General features: G+C 41.8%; 1 protein-coding gene across 1 annotated transcript in view; it reads right to left on the reverse strand.

Annotated features, from left to right (window-relative positions):
- The window catches only part of ubtd2 (ubiquitin domain containing 2), a 93,683-nt gene extending 79,457 nt beyond the window's left edge, over positions 1 to 14,226 (reverse strand). The window contains exon 1 of the mRNA XM_042711198.1: positions 13,103 to 14,226. Within this exon, the coding sequence (XP_042567132.1) occupies positions 13,103 to 13,223 (121 nt within the window). The 5' untranslated portion in view covers positions 13,224 to 14,226. The remainder of the gene's footprint in view (positions 1 to 13,102) is intronic.
- Positions 14,227 to 17,423: the final 3,197 nt, after the last annotated feature.

Raw genomic sequence — 17,423 nt, forward strand, 5'->3', positions numbered from 1 at the left:
AAATAGGACCTGCCTGATTTTGTTTTATAGACCAAAATATCCTCAAAAAAGCTAGACATCATTCAGAAACAAATGAGAAAGAAAGTAATTGAGATCTATCAGTCTGGAAAATGTTATAAATCTATTTCTAAAGCTTTGGGACTCCAGCAAACTACAGTGAGAGCCATTATTCACAAATGGCAAAAACATGGAACAGTGAAGAACCTTCCCAGTAGTGACCGGCCAACCAAAATTACCCCAAGAACACAGCGACGACTCATCCAAGAGGATACAAAAGACCCCCAAAACAACCTCCAAAGAACTGCAGGCCTCACTTGCCTCAGTTAAGGTCAGTGTTCATGACTCCACCATAAGAAAGAGACTGGGCAAAGATGGTCTGCATGGCAAAGTTCCAAGACAAAAAACGCTGCTAAGCAAAAATAATATAAAGGCTCGTCTTAGATTTGCCAGAAAACATCTTGATGATCCCCAAGACTTTTCTGAAAATACTCTGTGGACTGACGAGACAAAATTTGAATTTTGGAAGTTGTGTGTCCCATTACGTCTGGCGTAAAAGTAACACCGCAATTCAGAAAAAGAACATCATACCAACAGTAAAATTTGGTGGTGGTAGTGTGATGATCTGGGGCTGTTTTGCTGCTTCAGGACCTGGAAGACTTGCTGTGATAAATGGAACCATGAATTCTGCTGTTTACCAAAAAATCCTGAAGGAGAATGTCTGGCCATCTGTTCGTGACCTCAAGCTGAAGCGAACTTGGGTTCTGCAGCAGGACAATGATCCAAAACATACCAGCAAGTCCACCTCCAAATGGCTGAAGAAAAACAAAATGAAGACTTTGGAGTAGCCTAGTCAAAGTCCTGACCTGAATCCTATTGAGATGCTGTGGCATGACCTTAAAAAGGCCGTTCATGCTCGAAAACCCTCCAATGTGGCTGAATTACAACAATTCTGCATAGATGAGTGGACCAAAATTCCTCCACAGCGCTGTAACAGGCTGCAAGTTATCACAAACGCTTGATTGCAGTTGTTGCTGCTAAGGGTGGCCCAACCAGTTATTAGATTTAGGAGGCAAACACTTTTTCACACAGGGCCATGTAGTTTTGGATTTTGTTTTCCCTTATTAATAAAAACCTTCATTTAAAAACCAGCCGAAATCACTCATCTCTCCCGCATTAACCCTGTAACTGCCAGTGCAGCACAATAAACAGCAGTTTCACAATTATTATAAAGTCTGTGTGCTACACTACATTCTTTATTATTAAACAAAGTTATTAGAACAACGTCAGTCTACAATAATCGACATATTCTTAGGTTCACTGTGAATTTTTAGAACTACGTCAGAGCTTGTTAATCCAAATTAAGAAGATTAGAAGCCAACGAAGATAAAAGCCCAGATTAGAGAAGCAGTTCTTGATAAAATGACAAGCACACAACAAAAGGCTCAAATTGTATTTTTGTGGTATCCTTGAACACCGCGTCTTCTCAACATGATGTAAACGCACTAATAGCAAAAGTGTTTGTGGGCAGATCAGACTCTGTTCGTATTTCGCGGGCAGGTGGGGATAATGCAAATGTGTTCCCAGTGACGTACAGGCAAACAGGCAAAAGAGTCGAACATATAACGACTCGTTACGGCGATTCAGAACCGACTCTCTCTTTTGAGAGACAATATCTTTATTTATCATGCACTTTTTTTGATTAACAACTTTGCAGATTGTTTTCATTTAAGGATAGCTACGTTATAAACTGCAAAAGAGAGATTTTTCAAAAACCCATCTGACCTGCTCTTTAATATATCTTTTGTGTTACGCAGAAGAAAGAAAAGGATACAAGTTTGAAATTACATGAGGTTCATTAAATGATAGGGATGTGATGAGACACTTATACCACAAGACCAGACTGGGTTCACAGGAACAAGATGAGACAATTTTTTTTTTTTACTTTTTTAAAGAAATCCTCAATGATGAAATATAAAGGGAAAAACTGTCTTTTATACAACCGAAAAACACAAAATGCAAAAAATGTAGGTGCATTTTGAAATCAACTTGTACTTAATGAAATTAAACATCCATTTTAATAAATTTAATGCAGTAATAATCAAAAGGCTGAGGGATAGAGCCCTATGAAATCCATAATTTTTTTTTCCAAATTCTGTTTTTCCATTTAAATTTTTCTGGATTCTGTTTAAATTTTTTTCAACTCCTTTTTAATAGTTAAATTAAATTGTATTAATTAAAAAGCATGTCTAATTAATTTAAATCATGAAAATTTATTAAAAGTTGAACAAAAAAATACATGTTTAGGGCCCTATGAAATGTTTTATTTTTTCTCACCATATTATTTATATTTTTTTATTGTTACCAAATTCTGTGTTTTAGCACGTCTAATTATTTGGATGCATAAAACAGCTTTATTTATTTATTTTCTTAAAGTAGCCTTATGATTTTTTTCCCCCTCAGAAATTTTGTGTTGTGTATTTACATTTTTCTGGTTATCAAATGAAGGCATAAAACATTCATTTCATTTATCTTTTAATTATTGAAAATTAAGCAAACTTTATTTTTTGGCAAACAAACGGAATTTACTATTAAAATTAAAACATGGAAGAAATGTTGTGTGATTATTCCTTAAAATATCATGTTTGTTTCATTTTAGTAGTAGCAGTAGTAGTAGGCTATGTACATTCTACTGAAAAATGGTTATAGGCACAATGTCTTCAAATCAAACCGGACTTTTATTTTGACGGGTTGCCATGAATACCTTTACAGTTCTATGTATGAAATATGATGCTAGTTTTACTCAAATCAAATGGTAAAATGCTTATGAAGTGACTCTCAGAGCAGTTCTGGAGATATTGTTCATGTGTTTAGGTCCTCATTTAGAGAGACGGCACAGGAGACAGTGAAATCACCACGAGCGTCATGCACGCAGTGTGTGTAGTAAATGAAACCGCTCGTCTGTGCCATTCATTAAAGGGGTCATATGATGTTTCTAAAAAGAACATTATTTTGTGTATTTGGTGTTATGAAATGTGTTTATGCGGTTTAAGGTTCAAAAAACACATTATTTTCCACATAATGTACATTATTGTTTCTCCTCTATGCCCCGCCTTCTGAAACGCATAGTTTTTTTACAAAGCTCATCGGTCTGAAAAGCGAGGTGTGCTCTGATTGACCAGCTTTCCAGTGCATTGTGATTGGCCAAATGTTTCAAGAGTCTGACGGAAATGTTACGCCCCTCAATATATACTGTTATGGCATGTCCAGGTCAGAACACCAGCATGACAGGACAAAAACAATAAAACCCATTACAAACGAGGCAGTTGTTGCATCCAGTGGGGACATAATTACTGATTATAATGACTTATACTGTCTTTTTACGTATTGCATATCACGCTGCGTAAACATAAAACCATGTCTGCATTTGTGATTGGAGAAACGACAAACAGCAAGTGCTACTGCTACTCTACACTGCTCAAAATTCATTTGAATCATTAAGTGGCAAATCCTTTACATATGTAAACCTACTTACAAACCGTAAATCAGAAGCGTCAAACTGTCCTTGCAAAGAGTGAGGAATGGTCAGTGGCTTGAGTGAGGAACAACCGGGAGCTTGAGTAAGGAATGGCCCATGGCTTGAGTGAGAAACAGCCAGGGGCTTGAGTAAGGAATGACCCGCGGCTTGAGTGAGTGGCAGCCAGCGGCTATAATGAGGAACGGCCGGTGGATTCCACGAAGGAGCAGCCGGGGGTTGCGGCAACCACAGGTGACAACCCCGGGCTGGACTCCACTTTGTCCATGGTGAGCGAGAAGTTGATGTATTTCCTCAGCGACCAGCACAGATCAGCTCTAGGCATGATGAAGCGAATATCGTGCTCCTTTGGAAGGCCAAACAATGTAGTTTCACTTTTACAATGAAACATACAGCTTCTCCATTAAATGGCGCCGGCGGCAACAGCGAGAATAAAAGGTATACCTTCTTCTTTGTGTTAACATTTGGGTGGCGTTATGCAAATCTTCACACATAGAGACATATAAATGTGGAGGCGTGTTAGAACTGTTTTTTTTGGGGGGGCGTGGACAAGTCTTAACTTTTATAAATTATGTAATTCTTGTAATACTCCAAAGAGAAAGGAAAAATTTTAATTGCATCATATGACCCCCTTAATAAGCAAACTGGTCCAAAATGCAGCACCTGGAGCTCTTAGAACCAGGAAGTATGACCATATTAGCCTAGTTCTGTCAACTCTGCAATGGCTCCCTATTGAACAACGAATACATTTTAAAATCTTGCTAATTACTTATAAGGCCCTGAATGGTTTATCTCCTCAATACTTGAGCATGCTCATTTCGCATTATTGTCCTTCACGTCCGCTGCGATCTCAAAACTCTGGCCATTTGATAATAGTGTGACGAGCGTCCCGATTCCACATCAGCGTTGCCCTGGCAATTCACGAGGAGCACCGGCCTGAAACTCATCACGGGCTGATCAGCAGCACCTGCCTCTCATCAGCCGGGCTCCATATAAACAGTGTGCACTCAGGACATGGGTGAGAAGCCTCTCCACGAGCTACCCCACTGATACTTCTCTCTACGATCTCTTCCAGACAGCGAGTAACCAGAGGACACTGCCACGAGCACCTCACGGCTTCACCCGCACCCGGACTCGAGCAAGAGCATCACCGCACGCTAGACCACCGCCATCACCCCCATAACCCCGCACTTTATAATAAAATCCACCCTCCGGGGCTTTGCACTTGAGTTTGCTGTTGTGGACCCACGATCTCCTGGCAACTCACACATCTTTTTTTTTTTCCCCCTTGTTCGTTTCTGTTAGGCGGCCGCTGCTCCCCAAGCCTCCAGGATGGACGAAATCCTCCAATGCCTAACGGATCACCATCCGCCAACAACCTGAACACTTGGCCGCTCGAGTGGATCAGACAGAGCGGGAACTCGGCGAGCCGCATTCGACGGTTTCTGTTAGGCGGCCGCTGCTCCCCAAGCCTCCAGGATGGACGAAATCCTCCAACGCCTAACGGAGTTCTCCAGATGTTTGAGAATACAGCCGCCCAGGAGGGCTGGGAGAGCGATGATTGGGCACGGTTGATCGCCCCTCTCCTCACTGGCAAAGCCCAGCTGGCTTTCTTCGCCCTGCAGACGGAAGTGGCAAATAACTACGGCGAGCTGAAGAGGGAAATCCTGTCACGGCTGGGGCTCTCCTCGGTTTGCGCGGCCCAGCACTTCCACGAATGGGAATACAAACCCCGCCTCCCAGCCCGAGCCCAGGTGGCTGAACTATCCCGCCTCGCGAGGCATTGGCTGCTCGGAGGAGAGCCCACGGCTGCCCAAGTGGTGGAGCGTGTCGTCGTGGACCGTTTCCTCCGAGCCCTCCCACGGACGCCCCGTCAGGCGGTGGGAATGCGGAACCCCACCACCGTAACCGAGCTCGTCGAGGCTGTGGAACTGGCGGATGCTGCCCAACAGCGGGACGCTGGGGAGCAGTCGAGGCCGTTTCCATGGAGGGTGGTCCAGGAGCGACGTACGCTGGAGGGCACCTTGCGACCAGTAGCCAGGCCGGCGGCTCCCTCACCGAAGGACGAACCGATGCCCACAGTGGACCCTGCATCTCCCGCACGGACATGGCTGGCGGGCTGTATTGTACACCGCGACTTGCCCCAGGGGGTGCTGGAGGCGGAGGTGAAAATCAACGGCCGTCCAGTCCACGCCCTCCTGCACTATGGCAGTGCGGTGAGCTTAATACAATCTCGCCTCCTCACGCCACGCGGAGAAACCAAAGCTACCTGCCCCATCACCTGCGTGCACGGAGACACACGCCATGTCCCGACCCAGATGGTGATGATGTACGCCTTCCCGGGCGCCTGGCCCCTTGAAGTGGGCGTGCTGAAGGATCTGCCAGTCCCCCTCATTCTTGGCCGAGACTGGCCGGGGTTCGACCGCCTCCTGGCCGCCGCAGTACAGCCCGCCACCATGAAGAGGAGCCGCCACCCGAAAAGGCCGACGAGAAGGGCCCGCCAGCGGCCGGTCCTACTGGCCACGGACAGCGGGAGAGATGGTGAGTCCCCGGCCCCTGAACCTAACCTCTATCATGATCTGTTCCAACAGGTGAATGAAGGCGGCTCGTTTGCCCAAGAACAACGCGAGGACGATCGCCTAAAACATTGCTGGGCCCAAGTGCGCGTGGTGGACGGTAAAGAGCTGAAACCGGGACCCCATCCTCTCCCGCATTTCATCGTCCAAAATGGCCTGCTCTACTGTGTCGCCCAGCGAAGGGGGGAGGAGAAGACTTTATTAGTAGTTCCCCGCACAAAGACGGAAACGGTGCTCGAGTTGGCTCACTCGCACCCCCTGGCGGGCCACCTGGGGACCGAAAATACCACACACCGTGTTCGGGATCGCTTCCACTGGCCCGGGCTGGAAGCGGAAGTCAAACGTTTCTGCCAGGCTTGCCCAACCTGCCAAAGAACGTCTCCTTGGAAACCTCCCCCCAGCCCTCTGATTCCACTGCCCATCATCGGGGTGCCCTTCGAGCGCATCGGGATGGACCTCGTAGGGCCGTTGCCTAAGTCTGCCCGCGGCCACTAACACATCTTGGTGATTGTGGATTATGCCACCCTGTACCCCGAAGCAGTGCCCCTCTGTAAAGCTACCGCCAAGACCATCGCCCGCGAGCTCTTCCTGCTCTTCAGCCGGGTGGGCATTCCCGGGGAAATACTGACCGACCCGCTGGGGGAGTGTGACGAGCGTCCCGATTCCACATCAGCGTTGCCCTGGCAATTCACGAGGAGCACCGGCTCGAAACTCATCACGGGCTGATCACCAGCACCTGCCTCTCATCAGCCGGGCTCCATATAAATGGCGTGCACTCAGGACACGGGTGAGAAGCCTCTCCACGAGCTACCCCACTAATACTTCTCTCTCCGATCTCTTCCAGACAGCGAGTAACCAGAGGACACTGCCACGAACACCTCACGGCTTCACCCGCACCCGGACTCGAGCGAGAGCATCACCGCACGCTAGACCACCGCCATCACCCCCGTAACCCCGCACTTTATAATAAAATCCTTCCACCCCGCCACAATACCTAGAATATCAAAATCAATTGCGGACGGCAGATCCTTTTCTTATTTAGCGGCAAAACTCTGGAACAATCTACCTAGCCTTGTTCGGGAGGCAGACACACTCTGTCAGTTTAAATCTAGATTAAAGACCCATCTCTTTAACCTGGCATACACATAACACACCATCACATTTCTATAATTCAAATCCGTTAAAGGATTGTTAAACTGCATTAATTAGGTCAACCAGAACCGGATACACTTATCATGAACACCCAATGTACTCGCTACATTGTAACGATCAGCCGTATTGGAAGATGATACGTTTGTTAAATAGGGGTCAGATTATACTGTGTGAGAGCTTTGAGTGTTTAAAATAGTGTTTAAAAGGCCACTGTAGTGTTAATCCAAAGTCAGTCCCTCCAGGATTTTGTGATCACTGAATTTATCGCAAAATCAAGCGAACTCCGCAATTTTCGCAAAAGATTGCAAATTTTCATAATTGCCACAAATTTTCATAATTGCTGCAAATTTTTCGCAGAATTTTGGTTTAGAAGCATCCCGTGACATCATTTATCGCAATTGGAATTTAGTTAAAGGAAGGTTTTTTTTTAGTTTCAAAAATTGGATTGAAAGGCTTTCTTTTTATTAATGATTTGTTAAAGCTACATTGGATAAACAAACTGAAAGCTGAACAAATCCATGCTACTAGTTTGGGCTACGCAGTGCAGACCGTTTATTTGCTCGAGCCGGAGCTGCGGGCTGATCTCAATCACGCGACACCGTTATGCATAGCGCTGGGAGATACAGTGTGAAGAAAGCAGTCAAATTCCCCACATAATCAATAACATCTCTGTGAAATCTTTTGAGAAGCATTCAAATTCAGCGAAGAATTCTGTTGAAGCTGATATCAGAAACCAGGAAAAACATTGTTCAGTAAACACAAAATCTCCACCATTCACCATGGATTTAACAGTAAAACAACAGGAAAAAAAAATTGTGGCAGAAATGATCTAATGTTTTCGAGTGATCTTTAAATGCTTCTCAGCAAACTTTTCCCAGCACTTCAATGCTTTAAGTATTACCGAATTTGAAAGCTATTTTTAATGTGACAATATTTGTTCATCCTTCATAGATTTCCCCCATGTATAAAACTAAAAGTTTCATAATGTAGGAAAGCAAACACTTATTTAAAAATAAAGAAAAAGATATTAAATGACGACTAGTAGATGGCTGCAGAGAAGTACTTATAGGACATTTCCACTCCCTAATATATATATTTTTGTATTAATTAAATTATATTTAGACATTATGAATGACAGTAATAAAAGTACACTTTATCAGATGTAATATATTTATTACATCTGTAAGATGTCTGCTAAAGATCTGGGAATCATCTGCTGTGTACTCTGATAAACGTCTCAGAAGCAGTTTTACATGCATTCTAATAAATGCCTATTTGACATCTGACAGGAAACATCTTCGGGACGTACTGCAGATGAACAAGCACTCTTAAAAATACATCTTGCATATGCAGACATTCGATGTTTCCGAGATGTACATGTGTGATTAGGGTGAGTGCTTTACTGTCAGGTGCTGTTACCACCTTCTGTAGAACTTAATGGCACTGGTGCTGGTGTCCTCAAATGTTAGTCTGGAGACCTACAGTGGTTCTCGAAGTCAGAAAAGTCATAACAGTGTTAGAAGAATGTTGCCTGTGGTGTATTTTCACTGCAAAACAATAAGAAATGCCGCAAATATCACCGCAAATTTTGAGAAAAGCCACAGCAAAATCAGCCATTTTAGACTGCAAAAAATCAGAAAAAAGTTCCCCAAAATTCTGGAGGGTCTGCAAAGTGCTGGAAAGGTAAGTCCACAGAGGAAGCTCCACTATTCCAGTTTGCAGGTGATCACCACTTGGTCGTAATAAGAGCAACGACCATGCTTGTTTGACATGCTGCCTCCATGCTGCCGATAGCTATGTGACACTGTCACACAGGACACTTTTTAACCCGTTCAATATATTTGAATGATTTATGTATATTTGAGTTTTAATAGGTTTTCATGTCGTCTTAGCCATTTTATTCCTCTTGACCATTTTAATGTATGTCTTTACATGAGTCTGGGTATGGGAAATAGGAAATGGACAGCATAAAGGAGGCAGCATGTTAAACAAGCATGGTCATTGTTCTTATGACGACCAAGTGATGATCACCTGCAACTGGAATAGTGGAGTTACCTTTGTGGACTTACCTTTCCCGCACGTTGGATTAACCTTACAGTGGACTTTTGTATAAACACCGGTGGACACTTTTGGGACATTCACTTTGGGACTAGCAACACACTGGATTTCTTAAGGACTGTTTTAATGGTATAGAACTGAAAGACTTTTAACAGCCTAAGTTATTCTAGTTTTATTGTGTTGTTTTAAAGTCTCTTGTGAATATTGTAAATGCAAATTTGATTTTCACTTTTAACATTGTTGTCTGTCTCATCTTTTAAACACTCAAAGCTCTCACAAAGTATAATCTGACCCCATTTTAACAAACGTAACGTCTTCAAATAATGCCGATCGTTACAAGATCGTAAGAAGAATGGCATCTACGCTAATATTAGTCTCTTTCATTCTTATTCTGAGGTCACCGTAGCCATACGGATCCAGTCTGTATCCAGATCAGATGGTCACTGTAGCCACCCAGATCCAGTTAATAAGATGGATGAGCTCCTAGATAATACCTCTACAACCCTGAATGTCAGTGGAGACCATGTCAACTAGATGTGCCCCAGAGACAGATCCCTTGCGAAACACCTCGACAACCATCGGCACAAGTCCATGGGAACCAGACAAGTCCTCTTCACCTGTGTTGCAGCCTGGAATTAAACTACTCCATGCTGGTTTCGTCTGGCCAGAGGAGAACTGGCCCCCTGACTGAGTCTGGTTTCCCCCAAGGTTTATTCTCCATTTCTGTCACCGATGGAGATTTGGTTCGCTGCCATTGTCGTCTTTGGCTTGCTTAGTTGGGGACACTTGACTGATTGCACACACAGCATTGAAAGAGAGCTGAACTGGATGATGGCAACACTGAATCATCAATGAACTGACTTTAGCTGGAAATAACTCTTTGTTGTTATCTTCTTGCATTATTGACAAACTATTTTGCTGTTTGACACTGTAAAGCTCCTTTGACACAACCAGTATTCTATAATGTGCTATACAAATAAAGAAAAAAACCCTAATTAAACAAACCTGATCCAGCTAATCAAGTTCTCCAGGCATATTTGATTACTACATAATATGTGTGTTGGAGCAGGGCTGGAACAAAACTCTGCAGGGCTCCAGCCCTCCAGTAATTGAGTTTGACACCCCTGACCTATATGGTTCAGGTTCATAGATATGGTGAACTCAATGTGGCTTCATGTTCAAACTGTTGAATTTTGACAATTTTCAGTGGTATTTTCAAATGTAGGTTCCTTTGTATACAGATGATACTTGTATTATATTTAAAGGGGAATGTCTAAAGCAGAGGTGTCCAAACCTGTTCCTAGAGGGCCACTGTCCTGCATTTTAGCTCTAACCTGAATTAAACACACCTGAACCAACTAATCAAGGTCTTCAGACTGACCAGAAACTTCTGTACAAGTGTGCTGGAGCTGGTTGGAGCTGAAACATGCAGGACGTTGGCCATCCAGGAGCAGGAGCAGGACACCCCTAGTCTAAAGGATTATGATGAAACTACAAAAGTTGTTTGTTTTCCTCTATCAAAACAAATTGCCTGTCTAGGTGCCAAAAATACACTAAAGTGGTAAATTTAAGGCACGATAACTTGCTCTCAGTGTATTCATAAGATTCTACATATGAATCACTTTTAGTGATATTTAGAAGAAGAGATTTTGCTCATTTTAACAGCTTCTGATGCTACCAAGAGTTTAAATATGCTGTATTATAATTATGTTTCAAACAAGTTTCATGCCTCTTAGCACAGTGTGGTTGTTCTCCTCACACACTGAAGGGGCAAATTTGGGGGAATCACTGTTAGTATCTTAAACTTTAAAACATTTAAAGGATTTCAAACTTAAAAATAGTTAACCCTAGGTTTAAACTTTAAAACATTTACAAAAGTTCAGACCCTAATAACACCTGAAGCAACGAATTAACCTCAGGCTCACTTTAAAACTAAGGCCGTGTGTTTGATTAGGGTTGAAGCCACACATGGCAGCCAAACAATGCAGGACAGTCGATCGCCAGGAGCAGGGTTGGGCACCCCTGCCCTAGGTAATTCTAAAACCCAGATAAATAGGATCGTTCATTACTGCGAAATAAGATGTGCCATTTGTTTTATATTTGTTTTATTTTTTTTTATTTTTATATAATTGTATATTGTTATTTTTATAGGAAGATTGCACTTTTGGTATAATTTAATAATAGATCAATTTTTAAAAAATGTAAATTAATTGCATCACTTTAGTTGTAGTTTATATAATACATTTATGCTTGAAAACAAGCAACACATTTGTTACTGAAGAATTTCATGTGTTATTAATAAAACCGATTAGATTAGAGTGTACATTCCTAAACCCTGGGTTACTGTTCTTATTTGAATATTTACAGTGGCAACTGTCATGATTAGATAAACACAAAATTACCTTTGGTTTTTTGCACATTGAAAATGATTTGTCTGGTTAGCATGGTCCAATGAACCCTCGTTAGCCATTACAAGGCAAAATTCTTTATCCACTGTCAGCCATTCAAAATTAGTTTTAGCAACAGAGTATTGTGACCAAAAAAAAATTCAAAATAAAAATCTGCAACACAAATCACTAATATTTCATTATAATTATACTATTTTTGCCAGTGACAAAGTGGATATGGGAACAGATTTTTTAATTAAGCGTTTTGGCCTCCAAGAACACCGGTTTCTCTTACTAGCATGCCGTGTGCAGAAAATCTGAGTGGAATTAAGGGCCATTCACACAAAGGATGATAACTATTTTACAGTAACTATAATTCTAGGGTAGAATAAGCCCCACACCTCAGCTATCACATTAACAATATATCAAACAATATCAATGGAATCACTTTAAGAACCATTTTTTTCCAGCTTATGATCAATAAAAAAACATTGGTCAAACTAAGAATAATAACAATGACTATAGTTAATAGTATAATGACTATAACAATAATAAAATAATAAATCACAATAACTATGACTAAAACAATAATAAAAATTTGGGCAGCTGTGGCCTAATGGTTAAAGAATTGGACTTGTAACCCGAAGGTCGCAGGTTCGAGTCTCAGTGCTGGCAGGAGTTGTAGGTGGGAGGGAGTGAATGAACAGCGCTCCCTTCCACCCTCAATACCCATGGCTGAAGTGCCCTTGAGCAAGGCACTGAACCCCCAGTTGCTCCCCGGGCGCTGGATATATAGCTGCCAACTGCTCCGGGTGTGTGTTCACGATGTGTTCACTTTTCTTTGTTGTGTGTGCTGTGTGTGTGCCCTTGGATGGGTTAATGGAGTTTTTGTCTACTGAAAGTTATCTTGACAAATGTCACGACTTTCACTTTCACAATAATCACAATATTGGCCTGCTGGTTATTTATCCTGTTTATTTTAAGAGTTTAAAATCCCTCAATCAGAGCTTTTCTCTTAAAAAGAAAACATTTTCTACCCTGTGTTTTACTTAATCTTCCCAACCTGGCAACCAAGTGCACTCTCTCTCTCTCTGGTCTGCAAAAATGTGCTAATGATCTTGAAAACACTGACAAACATGTATGTTGGAGTTTAGCGATCTCCAGAGATATTCTGCACAAATGATTCTGCTCAAAGCTATTATAGAAGGTTAATTGAAGCCCCTATGTCACCTTTGTATATCAGTTTAAATCATGCAGCCCTAGTTATCATTGCAGTTATCGACATCAAATAAGGCCTATTTACACAAAGAACGATAACCATAAAGAAATAAGCCCAAATCTCTGTCCTGGTCACCAGCTGCCATGGAGGCCTTTGAAGCTCTAAAGAAGGCTTTCACCTCTGCACCGCTCCTCATCCATCCAGACCCCAACAAGCCTTTCGTGGTGGAGGTGGATGCTTCCACTACGGGAGTAGGAGCGGTGCTTTCCCAACAGCAGGGAACTCCAGCCAAACTCCATCCATGTGCCGCCTTCTCTCCCAAACTCAGCCCTGCGGAGAGAAATTACGACATCGGCAACAGGGAACTTCTGGCTATCATGTTATTCCTGGAGGAATGGAGGCATTGGTTGGAGGAAGCCCATCATCCATTCAGCATACTCACTGACCACAAGAACCTGCAATATCTGCGAGACGCCAAGAGACTCAATCCTCATCCTGAAGAGGTCAGTGAAGAACCAGAATCCATTATCTCCAAGGAATCATCATTAGCCCCAACAATGGAATGATAATCAAGTTACCGCCACCAATGCTTCAACGCCCACTCCGCCAGGCTGTCCACAAGGATTGCAGTATGTCACAAGTGCACAAACCACTTCCCTGATTCACTCTGTTCACACTTCTCTGGGCACTGGCCAACAGCACCCTCTCACTTCTGAAGGATCAGTTCTGGTGGCCCATTATGGCCAGGGATGTGAGAAGGTTCGTCCAAGGCTGTTCTGAATGTGCCATCTCCAAGAGCCTACGCCACCTACCATCTGGCAAACTTCTTCGGCTGCCCGTTCCCAACCACCCCTGGTAACACCTAGGAGTTGACTTCATCACTGATCTGCCAGTCTCAGATGGTAACAGATGTTCAAGTAGTCATTGATCGATTCTCTAAATCCTGCCGTCTTCTCCCCCTCAAGGACCTACCCACAGCTATGGAAACCGCTGAGATCATGTTTAACAACATCTTCAGATATTACGAAATCCCAGAAGACATTGTCTCAGACCGTGGCCCACAGTTTATCTACAGGGTATGGAAGGCATTCTTCTCCCTCCTAGGTGTGACCATAAGCCTCTCGTCAGGATACCATCCCCAGTCTAACAGGCAGACAGAGAGGAAGATCCAGGAAATCGGACGTTTGCTGCGAACCTTCTGCCATGGCCACCAGAACTCTTGGAATCAGTTCCTAGGCTGGGCTGAGTATGCGCAAAACTCTCTTTGACAGCCATCCACTCACTCCCTTCCAGTGCATACTTGGGTATAGTGCATACTTTTGTATCTGGGTCAGGTATTCGTTTGGTGTAGGTTATGTTTGTTTGTGGTTTTTGTAGATTAATGGTTTTTGGGGAGCAAGAGGGTCTGGGCTTCAGCGGGCAGTGCGCAGAACCGAAACGACAGCAGGCCTTTGAAGGACTGAAACACCTTCTTACCAACCGGGTCAGAAGGTAGACCACGACATACTCCTAGATCGATTACAAAACTATACAGGTATTCAAGGGCAGGCTTTAAGATGATTTAGATCTTACTTCTTTTATGGTTGCTACTTTTTTTTTTTTTTATGTGGGGTGTTATCTTTTTTATCAAGTGTAATATGGGGTGTGACAAGGGTATGTCCTAGGTCCTCTGCTATTTTCAATATACATGTTGCCCCTTGGTAATATTATTAGAAAATATGGGATAAGTTTCCACTGTTATGCTGATGATACTCAACTGTATATCTCAACAAGACCAGATGAAACTTCTAAGTTATCTAACCTAACAGAGTGTTAAAAATGTAAAAGATTGGATGACCAACAATTTTCTCCTATTAAATTCAGATAAGACAGAAATATTACTTATTGGACCAAAAAACATTACACAGAATCTTGTAGATTACAATTTGCAACTAGATGGATGTACTGTTACTTCCTCTACAGTCAAAAATCTGGGTGTTATATTAGACAGCAACTTGTCTTTTGAAAATCATATTTCCCATGTTACAAAAACAGCATTCATCCGTCTTAGAAACACTGCCAAGCTACGAAACATGTTACCTTTTTCTGATGCAGAAAAGCTATTTCATGCATTCATGACCTCTAGACTGGACTATTGTAATGCACTGCTAGGTGGCTGTCCCGCATCTTCAATAAACAAGCTACAGGTAGTCCAAAATGCAGCAGCTAATTGTATTGGGGTAATCTGATCATATTTTCTTGACCTCCTTACCAGGTCAAGAAAATATGATCAGATTACCCCAATACTACAGTCTCTGCACTGGCTACCTATTAAGTTCCGTATCAGTTACAAAATTCAATTCAAGTTTATTAGTATAGCTATTAGTATAGATACAAATCATTGCAAAGCAATTAAAGTTTTAGAAAATTAAGTAGAAATTAAGTTTCTACAATATTTAGTAGTAGCTTATTGTGATTGTCAGTTTATGTGCATACGGCAGAAATGTTCGGAAAAATCAATAAAAGATGTAAACAAACAGACGATTAACACTATTAACAGCAATTATGCAATCAAACTTATAGCAAAATGTGGTAGTTTTGTATGTTGTCTCTGGGTTAGCATCATCTGAGGTCCTCTGAAGGATTGGCATCATCTCTTCTTAGGTGTTCTGGATCCAGACTGGAGCTTGTGTAAATCCTAGTTACCACGAGATGTAAATCCCGTGGCAAAACAGATAATGTTCAGGTTCAGACACTTTCTAGAAAATACAAAAAACGTCCAAACCAATTTAAGAGCAACAATTTAATTGAGGTTCAACAAATAAAAAACAGATGCAATACGGATAAACAAATGATAAAGCTTAGCTTATTGAATATCAGGTCCCTTTCTACGAAAGCACTTTTTGTAAATAATATGATCACTGATCATAATCTAGATGCACTCTGTTTGACAGAAACCTGGCTAAAACCTGATGATTACATTATTTTAAATGAGTCTACACCCCAAGATTACTGTTATAAACATGAGCCACGTCCAAAAGGTAAAGGGGGAGGTGTTGCTTCAATTTATAACAATGTTTTCAGGATTTCTCAGAGGGCAGGCTTCAAGTATAACTCGTTTGAAGTATTGGTGCTTAATATAACATTATCCAGAGAAAAGGAAATGTTAATGATAAAATCCCCTGTGATGTTTGTACTGGCTACTGTATACAGGCCACCAGGGCACCATAAAGACTTTATTAAAGAGTTTGCTGATTTTACATCCGAGTTAGTGCTGGCTGCAGATAAAGTTTTAATTGTTGGTGATTTTAATATCCATGTTGATAATGAAAAAAGATGCATTGGGATCAGCATTTATAGACATTCTGAACTCTATTGGGGTTAGACAACACGTCTCAGGACCTACTCATTGTCGAAATCATACTCTAGATTTAATACTGTCACATAGAATTGATGTTGATGGTGTTGAAATTATGCAGCCAAGCGATGATATCTCAGATCATTATTTAGTTTTGTGCAAACTTCATATAGCTAAAACTGTAAATTCCACTTCTTGTTACAAGTATGGTAGAACCATCACTTCTACCACAAAAGACTGCTTTGTAAGTAATCTTCCTGATGTATCCCAATTCCTTAGCATATCCAAAACCTCAGAACAACTTGATGATGTAACAGAAACTATGGACTCTCTATTTTCTAGCATTTTAAATACAGTTGCTCCTTTAAGCTTAAGGAAGGTTAAGGAAAACAGTCTGACACCGTGGTGTAATGAGCACACTCGCACCCTAAAGAGAGCAGCCCGGAAAATGGAGCGCGCAGCTGGAGGAAAACAAAACTAGAAGTATTTCGTATTGCTTGGAGGGAAAAGTAACCTATCTTACAGAAAAAAGCATTAAAAACTGCTAAATCTGATTACTTTTTCGTCTCTTTTAGAAGAAAACAAACATAACCCCAGGTATTTATTTCAATACAGTGGCTAAATTAACGATGGCCTCCATCATCAACAAGTGTTGACATTTCTCAACATCACAGCAGTAAATGACTTTATGAACTACTTTACTTCTAAAGTCGATACTATTAGAGATAAAATTGTAACCATGCAGCCATCAGCTACAGTATCACATCAGACAGTGCACTATAGATCCCCTGAGGAACAGTTCCACTCATTCTCTACTATAGGAGAGGAAGAATTGTATAAACTTGTTAAATCATCTAAACCAACAACATGTATGTTAGACCCTATTCCATCTAAGCTCCTAAAAGAGGTGCTTCCAGAAGTCATAGATCCTCTTCTGACAATTATTAATTCCTCATTGTTATTAGGGTATGTCCCAAAATCCTTAAAACTGGCTGTTATTAAGCCTCATCAAAAAACCACAACTTGACCCCAAAGAACTAGTTATTTATAGACCGTTCTCGAATCTCCCCTTTTCTTTCAAAGATACTAGAAAAGGTAGTATCCTCACAATTATATTCCTTCTTAGAGAAAATGGCATCTGTGAGGATTTCCAGTCAGGATT

This window comes from Cyprinus carpio, chromosome A21 (assembly GCF_018340385.1).
Source record: "Cyprinus carpio isolate SPL01 chromosome A21, ASM1834038v1, whole genome shotgun sequence".
NCBI classification, from domain to species: Eukaryota; Metazoa; Chordata; class Actinopteri; order Cypriniformes; family Cyprinidae; genus Cyprinus; species Cyprinus carpio.